At 38.8% G+C, this 17,277-nt stretch overlaps 2 protein-coding genes across 3 annotated transcripts; both read left to right on the top strand.

Moving 5' to 3' along the window:
* The first annotated feature begins 4,368 nt into the window (after window positions 1–4,368).
* Window positions 4,369–7,312, top strand: LOC144706653 (eukaryotic translation initiation factor 5A-2). Of its 2 annotated transcripts, none has more exons than XM_078579654.1 (6): window positions 4,369–4,526; window positions 5,399–5,528; window positions 5,921–6,043; window positions 6,135–6,191; window positions 6,279–6,353; window positions 7,022–7,312. In XM_078579654.1, exons 2-6 carry the CDS (start codon window positions 5,406–5,408, stop codon window positions 7,121–7,123), a joined length of 480 nt encoding a protein of 159 aa, XP_078435780.1. In that variant the 5' UTR covers window positions 4,369–4,526; window positions 5,399–5,405; the 3' UTR covers window positions 7,124–7,312. The 2 variants fall into 2 exon arrangements, with proteins under 2 accessions (XP_078435780.1, XP_078435781.1); XM_078579655.1 differs by lacking the exon at window positions 4,369–4,526 and adding an exon at window positions 4,555–4,651.
* A 4,204-nt stretch (window positions 7,313–11,516) lies between these two features.
* On the top strand, window positions 11,517–17,256 carry LOC144706478 (DHHC-type zinc finger family protein). The gene is made up of 9 exons (XM_078579453.1): window positions 11,517–12,429; window positions 12,545–12,658; window positions 13,659–14,024; window positions 14,191–14,259; window positions 14,345–14,416; window positions 14,778–14,906; window positions 15,373–15,453; window positions 15,551–15,733; window positions 16,446–17,256. Exons 1-9 carry the CDS (start codon window positions 12,388–12,390, stop codon window positions 17,022–17,024), a joined length of 1,635 nt encoding a protein of 544 aa, XP_078435579.1. The 5' UTR covers window positions 11,517–12,387; the 3' UTR covers window positions 17,025–17,256.
* Window positions 17,257–17,277: the final 21 nt, after the last annotated feature.

Genomic DNA, 17,277 nt, shown 5'->3' with positions numbered 1-17,277 from the left:
TAAATCCCAAACTATGTAACTGGTCAACTATATGTCAGAGCATTGATGGAAACCTTAAGCCAGTAAGAGAAAATTATCTTTTTAATCATTGCAAAAGTATAAGGCCTGAATTGATTATTATGTAAAATGAGAGTTTTTGGCAGTGTTGAACTAAAGTTCAGGATATTTAAGATGAAGAATGCATGCAAATGACTACCCTTATTTGACCTTATCACCCTATCATTTTAGGTCGACCCTTACTGGCTCTGATAGGGAAATACAGATTGGTAAAAGGGAATAGGAGAACTTGAAGTTGGAAAAGAAAAAAGTCTAAATTGATAGGACGTCCTGAAAATCTTCTAAAGATGAACATCTCCTTGATGATTTTGAGTATGTTGATTATGTTTCCATATGTGCATGATCTCAAGAACTTCCTAATAAGTTGGCATTTGAATAGAATGATGTTTATGCTCTTGAGGCAAATGCCAATTTGAAACTGTTACAATGTGGACATGATCGATAGTCATCACTAGCCAGATTTATTTATGTGATTATTGATTTATTTTTCATTGGATAAACTCAAAAGCACAAAAAATGAATTAAAACACTAATTTGAGTTTATCGTAACCCATATAGATAAATATACCTTCATGAATTGTGTTTTATCTAATATCTAGAAAATAACTTCAACATTAAATTATTTTTAATCATTTATATGATATAATATCTCTGAATTCAAATATAATATTTCTCAAAATATATGAGAATGCAAAATTTAATTTCCTACAAATAAAATTCCTATTCTTTCTTTTTGTGCTCTTTACTCTAGTTCTCTCTCATTCATTGACAACAACTTTAGCAATGTCTTTATGCTTATGAGATTTAAGTTAATATATTTTCTCAATTCTTGTTCAAGACAACATGGATCCAAAATATGTTTTGTTGAAGATTAAACAGCCTCCGTTGATAAATGAAAACTCAAAAACTGTTCTTAGAATCTCAATCACACAATCTCTTGAAATACGGTGATCTAATGATTTCTCCATGGTAGTCTTTTTTATTTGTAAATTCTCCAAAATTTAATCAAATTATAGAACTATATATATATATATATATATATCTTGTAATTTTATTCATTTTAGGAATAAGTTCTTTTGAATAAAAATTATCATCAAATCACAATATAAGTGGTAACACCAAATAGATAGTGATAGTTATATATGATCGTCTTATGTAATTATTTATTTCAATTATAAGGATACCTCATCCAATAGATTGAAAATTGGTAAAAAATACCTATTGGTTTTTACTTTATCGAATTAAGTGGTTTATGATATTTATCCCACTAGATTCTATGAAATTGAGCATATTATTCTCAATATTGACTAAAATGAAATTTTTAGATAAGTGAAAATTCTATATCAAATAAGATACAAAGAGAAGCCTAAGCCATGACTGGTATAGAAGGCATGCCCGGAGTTAAAACCACTTCATACTGAAGCCCTTCTAGGCCAAGTCAAAGGGATCAAGTTTTATGGAACTACTACATAATTTAACGTTGAAAGCTGTTTCCATATTGGAGGATGGATGAGAAAATGGATTTAGGCTGAATTTGATACATCTATATTGGGAATTTTCAGCCTCAATTGACACGATCCAAACTCAACTGCATTGCTGAATATCAAGTTCAAGACACATATGAAATTAAAAGTATAAAAAAACTGAAACCTTTGCCTTTGCACATACCAACTCTATGATTTTTTTGTTCCTTGAGAAAACATCTTCAAGACACTCATATTTTCAGCCTCTAAATATATCTAAACAATCTTTAGTGCACTAGATTTTCTCTTCTTTACCTCAAACTATGCTGCTACAAACTCTAATTTCCTCTCCATCCAGCCTCAATAGAAGCAACACCAAGGAAGAGGAAATTAAAGGGGGAGGTCTGATAATGTCAAGTTAGACAAGTAAATCATGGTTTTATACTTATTTTTTACCACATATTTTATATTTGCACTAGCACTATTAATCATTTAAGGATAAAATAAAAAATTTATGAATTATTTTCCTAAGCTCTATTTTTATTTAATTTATTAAATTTGGAGACTAACCCCATTTGTATCTTTAGAGTAAAGTGGATTTCTCACATCTTCTTGGAGTTTTATTCAATGAACAGGACTTTGGTAAGTACAATTGTGAATTTGAGATAAAAAATGGGAGGAAAGTAGAAATCTAATAAATAATAATAGGAGGCCCAATACACAAGAAGCCCATTCAAACTTCCTTAAAGATGGGGTTAACTAAAGGCAAGAATTGTGGAACTAACCCACAATTTGAATTTGAATGGCCTATTTTCAAATCTGAGGAAAGCACGTGGGTCCAGGATGGAAATCAAGAAATCCTAGCCCTCCAAGTCCTTAGAGTTAAATCCAATGGCTGAAATCCTAGCACTTATATTTATTCTCTTCTCCTTTCTCTTTGTATTTCATCTGGGATTTCTGCTCCCAACTTGTTGTTGGAAGCCGAGTGCATCATATTTGTTTGATCCATTCTTGTTCTTCAATAGTGTACGAGAGAGAGCTCAAGGGTGATCAAGATTCTTGGAGAAAGAGCACCACTTGGCCTTTGGGAGAAGTGACAACAAGGTTCGTGTGATCCCCAGAATAATTGATTTGAATTTTCTCACCATTTTTTCTAGGTAAACATTCCAGAGGATATCATAGACTTCAAGCTTTCCAGCGCATCAAATGGTACTAAAAAATTCCTCAAGTAGCAAAAGTTACATTGATTTTTGTCCATTACTCATTTTTACCACAATTACATTGCGAGAAATGCATCCTAAGGTTTTCTTTGTCTTTAAAGTTTATTTGTTGCTGTAGAAAATTTTATAAAAATCATAATAAATTATCAGAACTTATAATAAACAACAGAAATATTTATTTATTTATTTAAAATAGTTTTGACTAGTTTTCTATCATTTAGAAGATTTCCTATTTAGAAAATAGTCAAAAATAAAAAAAAGTATAAAATCGCCAAAAAAGTTATATCGAAATACATTTGAATTACAAAGTACTCTCTCATAACCTGCTCCTTGAGGATTTGACCGTTACATACCCTATTCTAAGGAAAATTTTATACATATTGTTGCATAAATCAGAGCTTTAAAATGACTTATTTATCTTATATTCTGGTTTATCAAGGTCACTCAAACTAACTCTCATGGTTACAAAAAGGGGATCATCAAAGTCTAGAATTTTTTTATTAAAGTCCTCATCTAGAGGAACATTTAATGAAAGTCCCCAAACATCGAGTATAGGTATCAACATCAAAAAATCTTGTACATGCGATCCTCAAGGCCAAATTATCAGTCTAGTTAATAGATTTAATGGCCTAATAGCCTTGGTTGGGCCTACCTATGAACTATGCACAAGTGGATAAACTATGAACGAGCTAACATCAGTGTAACCATTTAGTCTTATAAATATTTATAACCAATAATAATAGCTCCTCAAATTTAATAAAAAAATTATAAAGAATATTGTGATCAAACGTTCACAGTTTCTTTTCATCTCACGATAAAAAATACTCTTTTGAAATGTATTAGTCCATACACACAAGCGTTGGCCTTGTCAAATCAAGTCCGATTGTTCCATCAGACAAAACATCAACCACTGATATAGGAAATATAAACATTAATCTCCTAAAAAATTGTAACCCGAAATCTCAGGTTTGGTTGATTAATCAAACTATTCAAAGTAAGCTATGTCTATGATCATGAGAATGTCAAGTACTTACTCAATCCAGTTAATTTCAAACATGTTTTTTTTGTTGCATTAAAAGATATCCACAGATGGCCAGGACATGCTCTCATGTTACACAATGAGTTTACCCATGTCAATCTAAATTAACAAAGAGTTGACCACTACATTTAGGACCTCAAAGTTTAAGCCATAAAACAAAAAAGAAAAATCGCTAAAACAGTACCCTAGCCATGCACTGCACTTGACTTCTCAAGTTAGAGTTAGGACGCGAGCGCAAACTTGAGGGGAAGTCTAGATAAGTGCTAGTTTTTTAAGAGAGTGAGGTTTTAGGGGCCCTCCATAAAACATAAGGATTCACAGGGCGTGTTGAGTACACAAACAATTGCAAAAAAACCCAGAATTTTAGGCCAGATACGATGTTTGTATCATTGCAGACAAAAAAATCAGTTTCATTAACTTTCAATAATGAAGTGTTATGGTTAATAAAACATGTATCTTTAATGGCTTTCAAAACTTGAAAGTTCACTTCCCACTGGGTTTTAAGAGCTGTCTAAATCAATACAACAGAATGCCCCTTGGAACTTGTTAAGTACAAAACAATAGAAGATGGGCCAGTACTGGGCCGCTTGGTGCTTGATTCCTTACGTGGGGCCGAAAGAGCGTGAAATCGACGCAAAGCAAGCAACTTTTTAGCACCCAGCTCTGATTTGAAGGCAGAATCGCCCAACCCTAGACCAATAGTGCAGTTTGCAGCCGCTCTCATCCCTCCTCCGTCAACCTTATCTGGTATGATGATTCTTTTTGGGTGTTCTGCGGATTGTTATAATTTCAGGGTTCTTCATTGATTGAATTTTTTTGGGTTGATCGGTTGTTTTTTTTCGTGGTCTGTGGTCGTTCATCAACCTTATCTGGTAGCATGATTCTTTTAAGTGTTTTGTGGATCGTCATGCGGGATATAATATTTGGGTTCTTGATTGATTGGATTTTTGTGGTTGATTGGTTTGTTTTTTTTTCTTATTCTGTGATCTTCCATCAACTTTATCTGCCATGATGACACTTTCCAAGTGTTTTGCGGATCATCACGCGGGTATAATTTTTGGGTTCTTCATTGATTTTGTGTCATGTTGGATGACTCTTTCTGGGTGATATGCGGATTATCACAGTGAAATAATTTATTTCTGGGCTTTTAATTGAATGGACTTAGGTGTTTTGCGGTCTATCACAAGGAAATAATTGCTTTCTGGGTTTTTTCATTTAATGTACCTTTTGGGTTGGTCGTTCTTTTTTTCTGGGTTCGTCCATCTACCTTATCGGGTAAGATGACTATTTCTGAGTGTTCTAAGGTTTATCATCCGGAAATAACTTCGGGGTTTTTCGTTAAATCTACCGTTGGGGTTGACCGGTGTTTTTTTCTTCTTCTGGGTGTGTCCATCGACCTCATCATGTTAGATGATTCTTTCTTGGTATGATATGTGGATTATCACAAGGAAATGATATCTGGGTTATTCATTGAATGAATTTTTGGGGCTGATTGTTCAATTTTCTTTATTCTTCTGGGTGTTATGCGGATTATCTCATGGTAAATAATTTCTGGTTTTTTCTTGAATTAATTTTGGGGTTGATCTGGTTGTCTTTTTTTCTTGGTTGCTCCATTTTAGGGCAATCATGTCGGATGAAGAACATCACTTTGAATCCAAGGCCGATGCTGGTGCCTCCAAAACTTTTCCCCAGCAGGCCGGGACTATCAGAAAGAACGGGTACATCGTGATCAAGTCGAGGCCCTGCAAGGTTTGTCTTTGATTTATATTATTTAATTTTTTGCGTTGGTTCAGGATCTTAAGGAATTTGTCTTTTAATTATTTTCTATTCGCGTATACGGCTAAGGAAGCAGCACAATCTCTTGAACTAATTGAAACACCTGACTTAGTTCTCTCTTCATTTGATGTATCTATCTATTAGATTAAGACAAAACCTTATTTTGCGGTTCCCGTTTAAGCTTTGATAAACCTCAACAGAAAAAATCTTTTTTTGAAGAACCTATCTCCATAATACTCTCTAAAATAAAAAAAATTTACGATCCTCACCCTATCTAATGTAAGCAGAAACACTTCTTACATTCTTGATGTTCTGATCTCAAGCGCTGGATTGATTTATCATATCATAATGTTATTATTTCATAGGTTGTGGAGGTTTCAACTTCCAAGACTGGGAAACACGGCCATGCAAAATGCCACTTCGTCGCTATCGACATCTTCAATGGGAAGAAACTGGAAGATATCGTGCCCTCTTCCCACAACTGTGACGTGAGCATGATGCAATCATTGATTATCTACTAATCTTCATCTTATAAAGATTAATCTTTTCAATGACATGGTTTATTTGTCATGACGGCAGGTTCCGCACGTTAACCGTACGGACTATCAGTTGATTGACATTTCTGAAGATGGATTTGTAAAGGCGTTAACTTTTTCCCCATTTTTCGACTGTAAAAAGTTTAATTTTCATCTTTTTTACTTATTTTAAGTTTCCATTTTTCAGGTGAGTCTGCTTACTGAAAATGGCAACACCAAAGATGATCTGAGGCTTCCGACTGATGATCAGCTCCTCACCCAGGCATGTTTTGTAACTTTTGACTCTTATTAACTGAATAAGATAAATATAAATATTTTATTTCCGTAACCATATTTCCAGTGTTACTAATGATTCTTATTTAACTTAAAGGAAAGATCACTTATTTGTATTGATTGAATAAGGTAAATACATATTTTTTAATTGCTACGACCTTATTTCCTTATCTTTTGGTATCCTTATTTAACTAATGAAGGAAATATGACTTATCTTGTTGATTGAATAGAATAATTGTATTTTATATTTTCAATTCCACGACCAAATTTCCATGTCTCCTATGATTCTTATTCATATTTTGAGGATAAATCACTTGTCTGATTGATTAATTATGTCTTTCAGTTCCGCAACTATATTTTCATGTCAGCCGAGCTCCTTACTGATAACTTCTCATAAAGATTGACATAGATTTAATGTATATTTTTCATTCCCCTGACCTCGTCATCGTGTCACCTTAGTAACTTACGTTTTTGGTTGATTAAGATTAGTATTTTTTCTGACTATCAGTCTCGTAATCCAATGAATGTTATCATTAGAAGGTTGGCTTTCAAGCATAAGAAAATTTAATCAAGTATCCGAACTAACAAATCATCAGCTTAGTGCTAAACGAAACTCTATCGATGAGCAAAGAACTAATTAAACTTGTTTTTATGCAGATTAAGGATGGGTTTAATGCGGGGAAAGATCTGGTGGTGACTGTGATGTCTGCAATGGGGGAAGAACAGATCTGTGCCATTAAGGACATTGGGCCGAAGTAGTTCTTCATCTCACTACCAAATCTCTCTTTATCTCTCCTCTTTCTCGCTCTGCTTTCTAGTGAGAGATTTTATTGATATTAAGCCGCGGGCAGGATGAACAACTTGTGATTGATTGGGCGACTCTCATTATTGAATGTTGATCGGTGTTTTATTTTGTTGGAATAATTTATTAACGTGCTATTATTCTAATCGTGTGCTAATGCATATATTGTTTTTCGAGCAAATTTGAAAATTCGTAATTATTGAGAAGATGATATAGTTTTGAAAGTTACTATTTTTTTTGTCTTTCTCATAAAAGTCAACACTCCAGCTGACTCTTTCTGGCGAGTGTGCAGTAGAATAGTTATTTACTCTCTGCAAGCTGGCGACATGCATCAGACATCATGAATCACGGGAGAGAGAGAGAGGGGGGATGGAAAAGATAGAGAGAGAGAGAGAGGGAATAGCGGAGAGAGAGAGAATCGAGAAGAGAGAGAAGAAATAGAAGAGACAGAGAGAGGGGGGGAATAGAAGAGAGAGAGGAAAGAAAGCGAAGAGTAGGCATTGGGGATCGGATCTTTCGATCAAACAGACCCTTTGTTCGTGTTCCATCGAAAGTTTGGTTCATTCGTGTTTGATTGCCATTTGTTCGAACAAGTTCGAACAAATGGCCAGCGGCGCCAGCGACTCTCTCTGACGGCCGCTTGCCGGCGCTGGCGGCCGCTGGGCGGTGCTAGTGGCACCTGGATGGTCACTGGCGGCTGCTTGCCGGTGCTGGCGGCCGCTGGCCGGCACTGGCGGCGGCTGGCCGGCGCTGGCGGCGGCTGGATGGTCGCTGGCTGGTGCTGGGCCGGCGCTGGCGGCCGCTGGATGGTCGTGGGGCGGCCACTGGCACCGCCAGATTCGAACATTCGATTCGATCTGATTCGAACAACGTGTTCGAATCAGATCTTGTTGGAATATTCGATCCGAACAGCCACTTTGTTCGATCCGATCCGAACAGATGCACAGATCGGGTTCGGATCGGATTTGAACGAGGCAGATCGGTGTTTGGATTCGATCATTCGAATGCCCGATCTGATCGAACATTCGAACGATCTGTCCGAATCCCCGAAGCCTAGCGAAGAGAGTCACAAACAGAGAGAGAGAGAGAGAGAGAGAGAGAGAGAGAGAGAGAGAGAGAGAGAGAGAGAGAGAGAGAGAGAGAGCCAGATGAAGAGAGACGTCGAATGAGAGAACCAAGTGGTAGGAGAGAGAGAAAACGGACAAAGAGAAGCAGGGGGAGAGAGAAAGTCAGATGACGAGAGATGTCGCTACTGGGTAGAGAGAGTGGGGATAGGAGTTAATTATGAAGGTAACTTGATTTCTAGAGAGAGGAGAGAGGAATGCAGAGAGAGAACATAGAACGATGGACTGAGTGACTAGAGAGAGAGAGGTCTAGAGAGAGAGAGAGAGAATCTTAGCATGTGATGAGAGGGTATGTTTGGCCTGTCTGCCTCTCTGCCCCTCTGCCCATCTTCTCTATCGAGGCAGAGCGGGGACGAAAAGATTATGGTAGGGGATGGTAATTGAATGTAGAGAGAGAGAGAGAACATGAGATAGAAAGAGAGGATACTGTCAGTATGGTTGGAGAGGAGAGTAATGGCGATGGAGTTCAAAAGCACGTTGATGGTTGGATCGAGGTGCTCTCTTGACAGGAGAAAACGAAACCCTAATGAGAGAGAAACTGAGCTTCTCTCTATCCTTCTCTCTCTCTAGAGAGAGGAGAGAGGAATGTAGAGAGAGAAATCAAAACCATCATCCTGACGTCTCGAAGGAGATAAGAGATGAGCATGAAGAGAAGGGTACTGCTCTCCTGACAGGAGAAAACGAAACCCTAATGAGAGAGAAACTAAGCTTCTCTCTACCCTTCTCTCTCTCTAGAGAGAGTAGAGAGGAGTGTAGAGAGATGAATTAAAACCATCATCCTGACGTCTCGAAGAGAAGGGTACTGCTCTCCTGGCAGGGGAGACTGAACCCTAGTGAGAGAGAGACTAAGCTTTTCTCTATCCTTCTCTCTCTCAAGAGGGAGGAGGGAGGAGGGAGGAATGTAGAGAGATAAATTAAAACCATCGTGACATCTTGAAGGAGTTGAGAGATGGGCACGAAGAGAAGGATACTGCTCTCCTGGCAGGGGAGACTAAACCCTAGTGAGAGAGAGAATAAGCTTCTCTCTCTAGATTTAAAATATCATCGTGACATCTGGAAGGAGATGAGAGATGGCGATGAAGGGCGGACTAAGCTTCTCCTGGCAGGAGAGACTAAACCCTAGTGAGAGAGACTAAGCTTCTCTCTCTAGATTTAAGCTATCATCCTGACATCTGGAAGGAGATGAGAGATCCGGATGAAGAGAAGGATATTGATTATCCTGGCAGGAGAGATTAAACCCTAGTGAGAGAGAAATAATGGTTTCCAGTTTCTTTCTCTCTCCTGATTATGACATTATTCTGTCTTCTGTAAGGTGATAAACAGAGAGATCCGGATGAAGAATGGGATATTGCTGTCCTGACAGGAGAAACAATGGTTCCCTTTTTCCTTCTCTCCCGTGATGAAACCGTCATCCTGTCACCTGGATGGAAATAGGTAGAGAGAGAGACAAAGACAGAGAGAGCGAGAGAGAGAGAGAGATAGAGAGTGAGAAGAGAGAGAGAGAGAGAGAGAGAGAGAGAGAGAGAGAGAGACGGAGAGTGAGGCAGAGAGATAGAGATAGAGAGAGAGAGAGAGTAAGGCATAGAGATAGAGAGTGAAAAAAGAGAGACAGAGAGTGAAAAGGGAGAGAGATAGTAAGGTAGAGAGAGATAGAGAGAGAACATAAGAAAGAGAGAAAAAGAGAGAGAGATAATAACAAAGAGGGAAAATGAGAGAGATGAAGAGAAAAAGAGAGATAGTGAGAGCCATAGAGATATAAGGGAGAGAGAAATGAAGAGAAAAAGAGATAGATACTGAGAGACAGAGAGATATAAGAGAGACAGAGATGAATAGAAAAAAGAGAGAGACAGTGAGAGACAGATAGGGATATGAGAGAGATATGAAGAGCAAAAGAGAGAGATAGTGAGAGACAGATAGAGATATAAGAGAGAGAGAGAGATTAAGAGAAAAAGAGAGAGATAGTGAGAGACAGATAGAGATATAAGAGAGAGAGATTAAGAGAAAAAGAGAGAGATAGTGAGAGACAGATAGAGATATAAGAGAGAGAGAGATTAAGAGAAAAAGAGAGAGATAGTGAGAGACAGATAGAGATATAAGAGAGAGAGATTAAGAGAAAAAGAGAGATAGTGAGAGAAAGATAGAGATATGAGAGAGATATGAAGAGAAAAAGAGAGATAGTGAGAGACAGATTGAGATATGAGAAAGATGTGAAGAGAAAAAGAGATAGTGAGAGATAGATAGAGATATTAGAAAGAGATGAAGAGAAAAAGAGAGAGATAGATAGAGATATGAGAAAGAGATGAAGAGAAAAAGAGAGAAATAGATAGAGATATGAGAAAGCAATGAAGAGAAAAAAAGAGAGATAGATAGAGATATGAGAAAGCGATGAAGAGAAAAAGAGAGAGATAGATAGAGATATGAGAAAGAGATGAAGAGAAAAAGAGAGAGATAGATAGAGATATGAGAAAGCGATGAAGAGAAAAAGAGAGAGATAGATAGAGATATGAGAAAGAGATATGAGAAAGCGATGAAGAGAAAAAGAGAGAGATAGATAGAGATATGAGAAAGAGATGAAGAGAAAAAGAGAGAGATTGATAGAGATAGTTAGAGATATGAGAGAGAGAAGAAGAGAAAAAGAGATAGAAATGAAGGAAAAAAGAGAGAGATAGTGAGAGACAGATAGAGATATGAGCGAGATAGTGAGAGAGAGATACAAAGAGAAAAAGAGAGAGATAGATAGATAGAGATATGAGAAAGAGATGAAGAGAAAAAGAGAGAGATAGTGAGAGAGAGATACAAAGAGAAAAAGAGAGAGATAGATAGATAGAGATATGAGAAAGAGATGAAGAGAAAAAGAGAGAGATAGTGAGAGATAGATAGAGATATGAGAGAGAGAGAGAAGAAGAGAAAAAGAGAGAGAAATGAAGTGAAAAAGAAAGAGATATAAGAGAGAGAGAGATGAAGATAAAAAGAGAGCGATAGATTCAGATGTATGGGGACAGTGAGAGGCAGAGAGATATAAAGACAGACAGCGAGAGATAAATACTAGAGAGAGAGATAGATAGATAAAGATAGATATACTGAGATAGTGAGAGACAGATAGAGCTATCTGCCAGAGAGAGAGAGAGAGATAGATAGAGAGAATAAGAAAGAGTAAGAAAGAGAGCGAAAGAAAGGGACGTTGCAGCGGAGCTTTTAATGCGTGGTAGCAGCGGAGCTCGATTATTAGCGGCGTATTGGGAAGAGAAGAGAAGGCATTTACGGGGGGCCCTGGCTACTCAGGCCGTAAACTTTTCAATTGTTTGGCGCCTCCAAAGCTGTGGAGAAGAAGGAATTTGAGGCCTGTACCGCAACCTACAGAAAGGGCATCTCCTGCCCGTATCTCCCACTTTCTCTCTCTAAACCTTGGAGAAGCACAGACCCAGATCGAACTCTGCTCCTCCGAGGCCGAGTGATGAACTGGGTCGGCAGCGGAATTCAAGTCGGAAGATAAAGCCGCGATCTTTCGCGCTTACCACCCGGGCAAAAGAGTCAGAGAAGAGAGAGATAATCACCCTCTTCAATTTACTGGGCGCACCTACCCGGGCCTCTTCTGCATTTGCTGAAAAAGCCCTCGCCTTTCCCTTCTCCGAGGGCACTCACTAGTCACTCTCAAACCCCTCCTCTCTCTCTCTCTCTCTTGGAGATTGAAGTTTGGAGATGGGTTTTGAAAGCGGATTACACTGCTGTTTCTTTGGAATTTGAGGAGGATTGGTCTTGTTCGTTCTTTTCTCTGGGATTTTGTGGATCTCTGGCGATAACCCATTTCCCGTATCTCGTGGAGATGGGTTTTGAAAGCAGATTCCTGTGCTGTTTATCTGGAATTTGAGGAGGATTGGTCTTGTTTGTTCCTTTCTCTGGGATTTTGTGGATCTCTGGCGTAACCCATTTCCCCTATCTCTTGGAGATTGAAGTTTGGAGATGGGTTTTGGAAGCAGATTCCCGTGCTATTTCTTTGTAATCTGAGGAGGATTGGTCTTGTTTGTTCTTTTCTCTGGGATTTTGTGGATCTCTGGAGATAACCCATTTCCCTTATCCCTGAAGAGACCTCAGTCGAGATGAGGAAGCACGGATGGCAGCTGCCTTATCATCCTCTCCAGGTGTTCTCTCTCTTCCCTCTTTCTCTTTCTTCTTCTTCTTCTTCTTCTTCGTCTCTTTTATTCGTTGTTGTTGTTGTTTCTCTTTATTCTTTGTTCTGACGCTTTCTTCTTGCAGGTCGTGGCCATTGCTGTTTTTCTTGGATTAGGGTTTGCATTCTATGTGTTCTTTGTTCCTTTCGTGGGGAAGAAGCAGGTTGAGCTCATTGTGACGGCAATCTACACCCCTCTGGTCAGTAAGTTGTGCTCTAGTATAACGTATTCATTTATCTTTCCACTATCTGCTGTCTATCTCTGCTCATGTCCCTCAATCCAATGAGCTGGTTCAATTTCTTGTTATCTCTTTCTCTCTCTCTCTCTCCGTTATGCATCATTCTGTGATTCATATAGTGCCGCATGCTCTGTTTCATCTCTCTCCTTGCATTCCTTCGTCTGATTATCTAATGAGTTCTATCATTTCTCTCACTGTTATGTACTATTCTGTGATTGGTACAATGCGGAATTTTTCATTTTCCCTCCGTACTTCTCATTATAATCTCCATCTGATGCTGTTTAACTAATTCTGAAATCTAAGAGCGTACTGTTTCATCCTTGAAATGTTGCAACAGGTATAATTGAAAGATGGATATGAATTATCGTGCGGGTTTTTCTCCTACATTACCTTTCCTCGCCCTTTTTTCTGATAAGATGAAAATTGTGTTCTTTGTTTATGAGCCGTTTTATTCGGAATCTAGTTTTCTAGTTTAAAACTTATGGGTGATCGATAATCCTTGATGCAGCATATTTCCCATGAACATGATTTTTTTCAAAGAAAACCTCATCGTCTGAACTGTTTTCACTTCTGCCTTTTTTTATTTCCCACCAAATTAAAATTTTCATCATAGTATATACTCCAGATAATTCATTAGTCTTTCAAGCTTATATTTTTCACCAGTTCTCTTGTTCCTGGCATTTTATTTTTCTCATTAAAGGTTTGAAAACTTCAACATTTAACTTTTCCCAAGTTTTTTTGGTACTTTTATCAACATTCGAAGAATGAAAATTTTTATACTGACCCTGCCTACCCAGACAATTTTTTGTCATCTGTAACAGTCATTAGAAGCTGATATTTTTCTAATTCTTTCTTTTCATCCGTTTCGGTTTCCACATTCAATGTTTTCATAGTCCAGATTTTGGCTTTACCCTCAAAAAATAAAATTTTTAATTTGACCCTTCCTGCATTCTATGTATAGGTTGCATGTGTGTTCTTCCTGTACATCTGGTGTGCAGCAATGGATCCAGGAGATCCAGGAGTTTTCAAATCGAAGAAATATTTGAATGTTGCAAGCCAGAGGAGACACACGGGATCGAGGAGATCAACAGAGGGAGTCGAATCTCTCGCCTCTTCTGTGAAGAAAGCTAATTCCGTTGCTTTTGGTGACAAGTCGATCAGAGATCGACCCATGTCTACAGAAAATGTGGAGGAGAAATCTACAAGGGGAATCCTTTCTCTTCTTGGTGCTTTTCTTTGCTGTTCCTGTTCACGGTCCCGCAAGCACTCTCCTGATCAAGAAGCTAGCGAGGAGGGCATGTTTTATTGCAGTTTATGTGAAGTTGAGGTTTGTAACTGACATCTTAGTTTGTGATAGTTTTAGTCCCATTATCTTTTTGAAAACCTGACATCTTATTGTGATAATTTTAGTCCTATTATCTTTTTGAAATCCTGACATCTTAGCATGTTTTATTACCTTTTCCGAGGTATTAATTTTGTTGCAATTTTTGTAGGTTCACAAGTACAGCAAGCACTGCAGAGTTTGTGACAAGTGCGTTGATGGCTTTGATCATCACTGCAGGGTCAAGCGTCTCTCTTGTTTCCTTTTAAATGACATCAAATTTTACATTATTTAACCTGTTCTGACCCCTTTTTTGTTTTTTGCAGTGGATTAACAACTGCATTGGGAAGAAGAACTACTCTAGGTTCTTCATACTCATGATGTCGGCGCTCCTCTTGGTCCGCTCTAGATTCTTGTTTTTTTGAGTTTTCTGGGACAATATTCTACCAATCTGAATAAAAACTTTACCTTATCGTTTTTTATACCGTATAAGATGAAGTGACTGAATACGATATTCTCTTTAAAATTCCGGAAGATTATTGTAAACCTTTTTGCATCCTGTATTTTCGTTCCTAAATTCGTGTCCAATATTGAGAAATTATTTAGGAATTAAGGATCCTTAATTATTTTAAGTATGGATCTTATTCTGAAACTAATCATTCCATCCCAATCTAAGCAGTTGAACTAGATGTTTTATTCTTAGTTTGCCCATCCCGCAAAATTTTAATATTTTTATCCTTTTTTTACTGTGTTTGACAGCTCATCCTGCAATTTTCGGTCGGGGTTCTAGTTCTAGTCCGCTGCTTCCTCCAGCGTAATCGGTTCTCAGTTGACATTGCGGCCAAGCTTGGAAGTAGCTTTTCTTTGGTGCCATTTGTCATTGTGGTGGTATGTTTCTTCAACACTGAACTTCTCTCTCTCTCTCTCTCTCCTTTTCTGTGTTTGAATATTTCTTATTCCTTTTCTGCGTTTGTTGGCATTTTATCTGAATCCCCGATTGATTTTTCATCTGTGAACTTCGACGTTGTGTGATGCCTCTACTCAGTGCTCTCTTTCTATCTTATTTTCTACGCATAAACATGATGTCTTTTTTCCAATTTTTCCCTATATGTCATATGTGCCTTCTTCACCATTTTATCTGAATACATGATTTGTCATTATTTAGTGCCATATGCCACTGTGATGTTTCAGGTTTCGTCTGCTGACTCTGAACTCTTTTTAATCTCTCTTCTTTCTATGAATAAATCTGATATTTTTCTTTTTTCCCTATCTATTCTATGTAACTTGCACATTTTTGGTTTTAAATTTACCTTTTTTTCTGGATCCACGGTTGATCTTTTTCCTATTGATCCAGAGCTCATGCTCTTTCCTTGCCATGGTCGCCGCACTGCCCATTGCTCAGCTTTTCTTCTTTCACGTTCTCCTTATCAAGAAGGTGAACTCCTTCAACCCCCCCTGTCTTCCACCTCCATTTTTCTGTATGTTTGTCATTTGTTTATTGGAATGCTATTTTTTTTCTGAAATCTGGGCAGGGAATTAGCACCTACGATTATATTGTGGCCTTGAGAGAGCAGGAACAGGGCGGATTGGTGGGCCAGCAGAGTCCCCAGATGACTCCTCTCAGCTCCCTTACTGGGTTCAGCAGCGCCAGCTCCATCGCAAACTTCCGGCGGGGTAACTGGTGCACTCCGCCTCGCCTGTTCCTCGAAGACCAGGTCTCCTCCAGACCCACCTTATTTTTTCCCCTTGATGTTTGAAAAAAACGGATTTCCCATGTCATTTTAGTCGCCCCTTCTCAAAATTCCTGGTTTTTTAGATTTCTGCATTGGAAAAAAATGTTTTCCATTCGACAACCCTTCTAAGTATTCATTCTTTACAGAATTGCCCTCCGTTTATTCACCTCGGTAACCCTAATTGTTGTCCTAGAAGCCCATTTAAAATTTTTATCTCTTCCCATTTACTTGGATTCCATCCTGAAATTCCTGCTAGTATTCTTCAGGAATATTCCTGTTAATATTTTTTCATCAGAAATAAGTTCTTTGGGGATGGAAAAAATGTTTTTCGCAGATTCATCTGCTGGATAAACTGAGTTTTAGCTTAGTTCTTCAAAATATTCTCCCATTTACAGAGTTTTCGACCATCTATTTGCCTGGGTAACGATGATGTTCAGTTTTTAGAAGTAGTCACTTTCTTTTTAATCGTTGATTTAGAAACTCATTTAAAGATGTATGAAATTTTTGCCATTTACTGGGATTCCTGGTAATGTTCTTCGGAAATGAAACAACTTTTTCCCCTTGCATTCCGTTGACGACTAACAAGGGTTCTTCTGAATCCGTTCTTTACAGATTATCCCACTGATTATTCATCTGGGTAATGTTGATTAGCTCAGTTCTTCGACTTACTCTATTTACTTTTCAAACCTTGCAGTTTGACGTTGTGCCTCCATTTGCTGCCGCTGGCGCAAGCTCGGGCAACAAAAGGGCAGGTCCCTCAGAGGAACCAACAAAGAAGCAGAACCCCCCTGTCAAGATCAGCCCATGGACTCTGGCTCGGCTTGACGCTAATGAGGTCTCCAAGGCAGCAGCCCAGGCCCGCAGCAAGTCCCGCACCATGCAACCGGTGGCGCGACCCACCAGGCCCAGCAAGAGGCGGCTCGACGAAGCGGCCACAAGCTTGGGCCCTCTCCAGGCAGAAGCAAGGAATGCATTTATATCCACCCGTGAGATCTTTGGTGGCACCGGAATTGCCGCCTCTTCGCCTGACAGCAGCCTGGCCTCACCGGAGCATGAAGGCCCTCGGGGATTTGAGGCTCAAATGGCAGCTATCGGGCTGTCGAGGTCGACAAGTGATGGCTATGATGCATCCGGAGGCGAGGACAGCGACCGGGTGCCATCACGGATCGTTCACCGGTCATCAAATTGGAGCAACTTCTTAGGTGGTGGTGCGCCGGCCAGCATCAGGGTGTTGCGGCCAGAGGGGGGAGATGATCTTGGGCGCCGCCAATAGGATCTACCCAGGAGTGTGAAGAGGGTGGAGCCCACTTTAATGGCACAAGTATACCCCTTGTGTGGGAGGGTTATACAGGAAGGGGGGAGTTTCATGGAGCAGGCTTAGTCAAGCTCACCCCTACTGCAGGGTACAACTGCCCTGTGGGCTGGCCATTTTGAAGGGTCTCTCTCCAATCATCCTCATGACAGCAACTCTTCATTGGTACTCATGTTGATCCTCATTTTCTTCAGAGTTTCTCAGTCTATATTGA

This window comes from Wolffia australiana, chromosome 8, assembly GCF_029677425.1.
Source record: "Wolffia australiana isolate 7733 chromosome 8, ASM2967742v1".
In the NCBI taxonomy this organism is placed as follows: Eukaryota; Viridiplantae; Streptophyta; class Magnoliopsida; order Alismatales; family Araceae; genus Wolffia; species Wolffia australiana.
The sequence above is the reverse complement of the archived record's forward strand: the minus strand, read 5'-3'. Positions and strand labels throughout refer to the sequence as shown.

What these genes read in the sequence shown, in the direction of transcription:
- LOC144706653 (XM_078579654.1), top strand. Translation starts at nt 5,406, where the DNA reads ATGTCGGATGAAGAACATCACTTTGAATCCAAGGCCGATGCTGGTGCC. An exon ending in TCAAGTCGAGGCCCTGCAAG is followed by an intron (nt 5,529 to 5,920) that starts GTTTGTCTTTGA and finishes ATTATTTCATAG; the next exon opens with GTTGTGGAGGTTTCAACTTC. An exon ending in ACATTTCTGAAGATGGATTT is followed by an intron (nt 6,192 to 6,278) that starts GTAAAGGCGTTA and finishes TCCATTTTTCAG; the next exon opens with GTGAGTCTGCTTACTGAAAA.
- LOC144706478 (XM_078579453.1), top strand. Translation starts at nt 12,388, where the DNA reads ATGAGGAAGCACGGATGGCAGCTGCCTTATCATCCTCTCCAG. An exon ending in ACGTTCTCCTTATCAAGAAG is followed by an intron (nt 15,454 to 15,550) that starts GTGAACTCCTTC and finishes AAATCTGGGCAG; the next exon opens with GGAATTAGCACCTACGATTA. An exon ending in GCCTGTTCCTCGAAGACCAG is followed by an intron (nt 15,734 to 16,445) that starts GTCTCCTCCAGA and finishes CAAACCTTGCAG; the next exon opens with TTTGACGTTGTGCCTCCATT.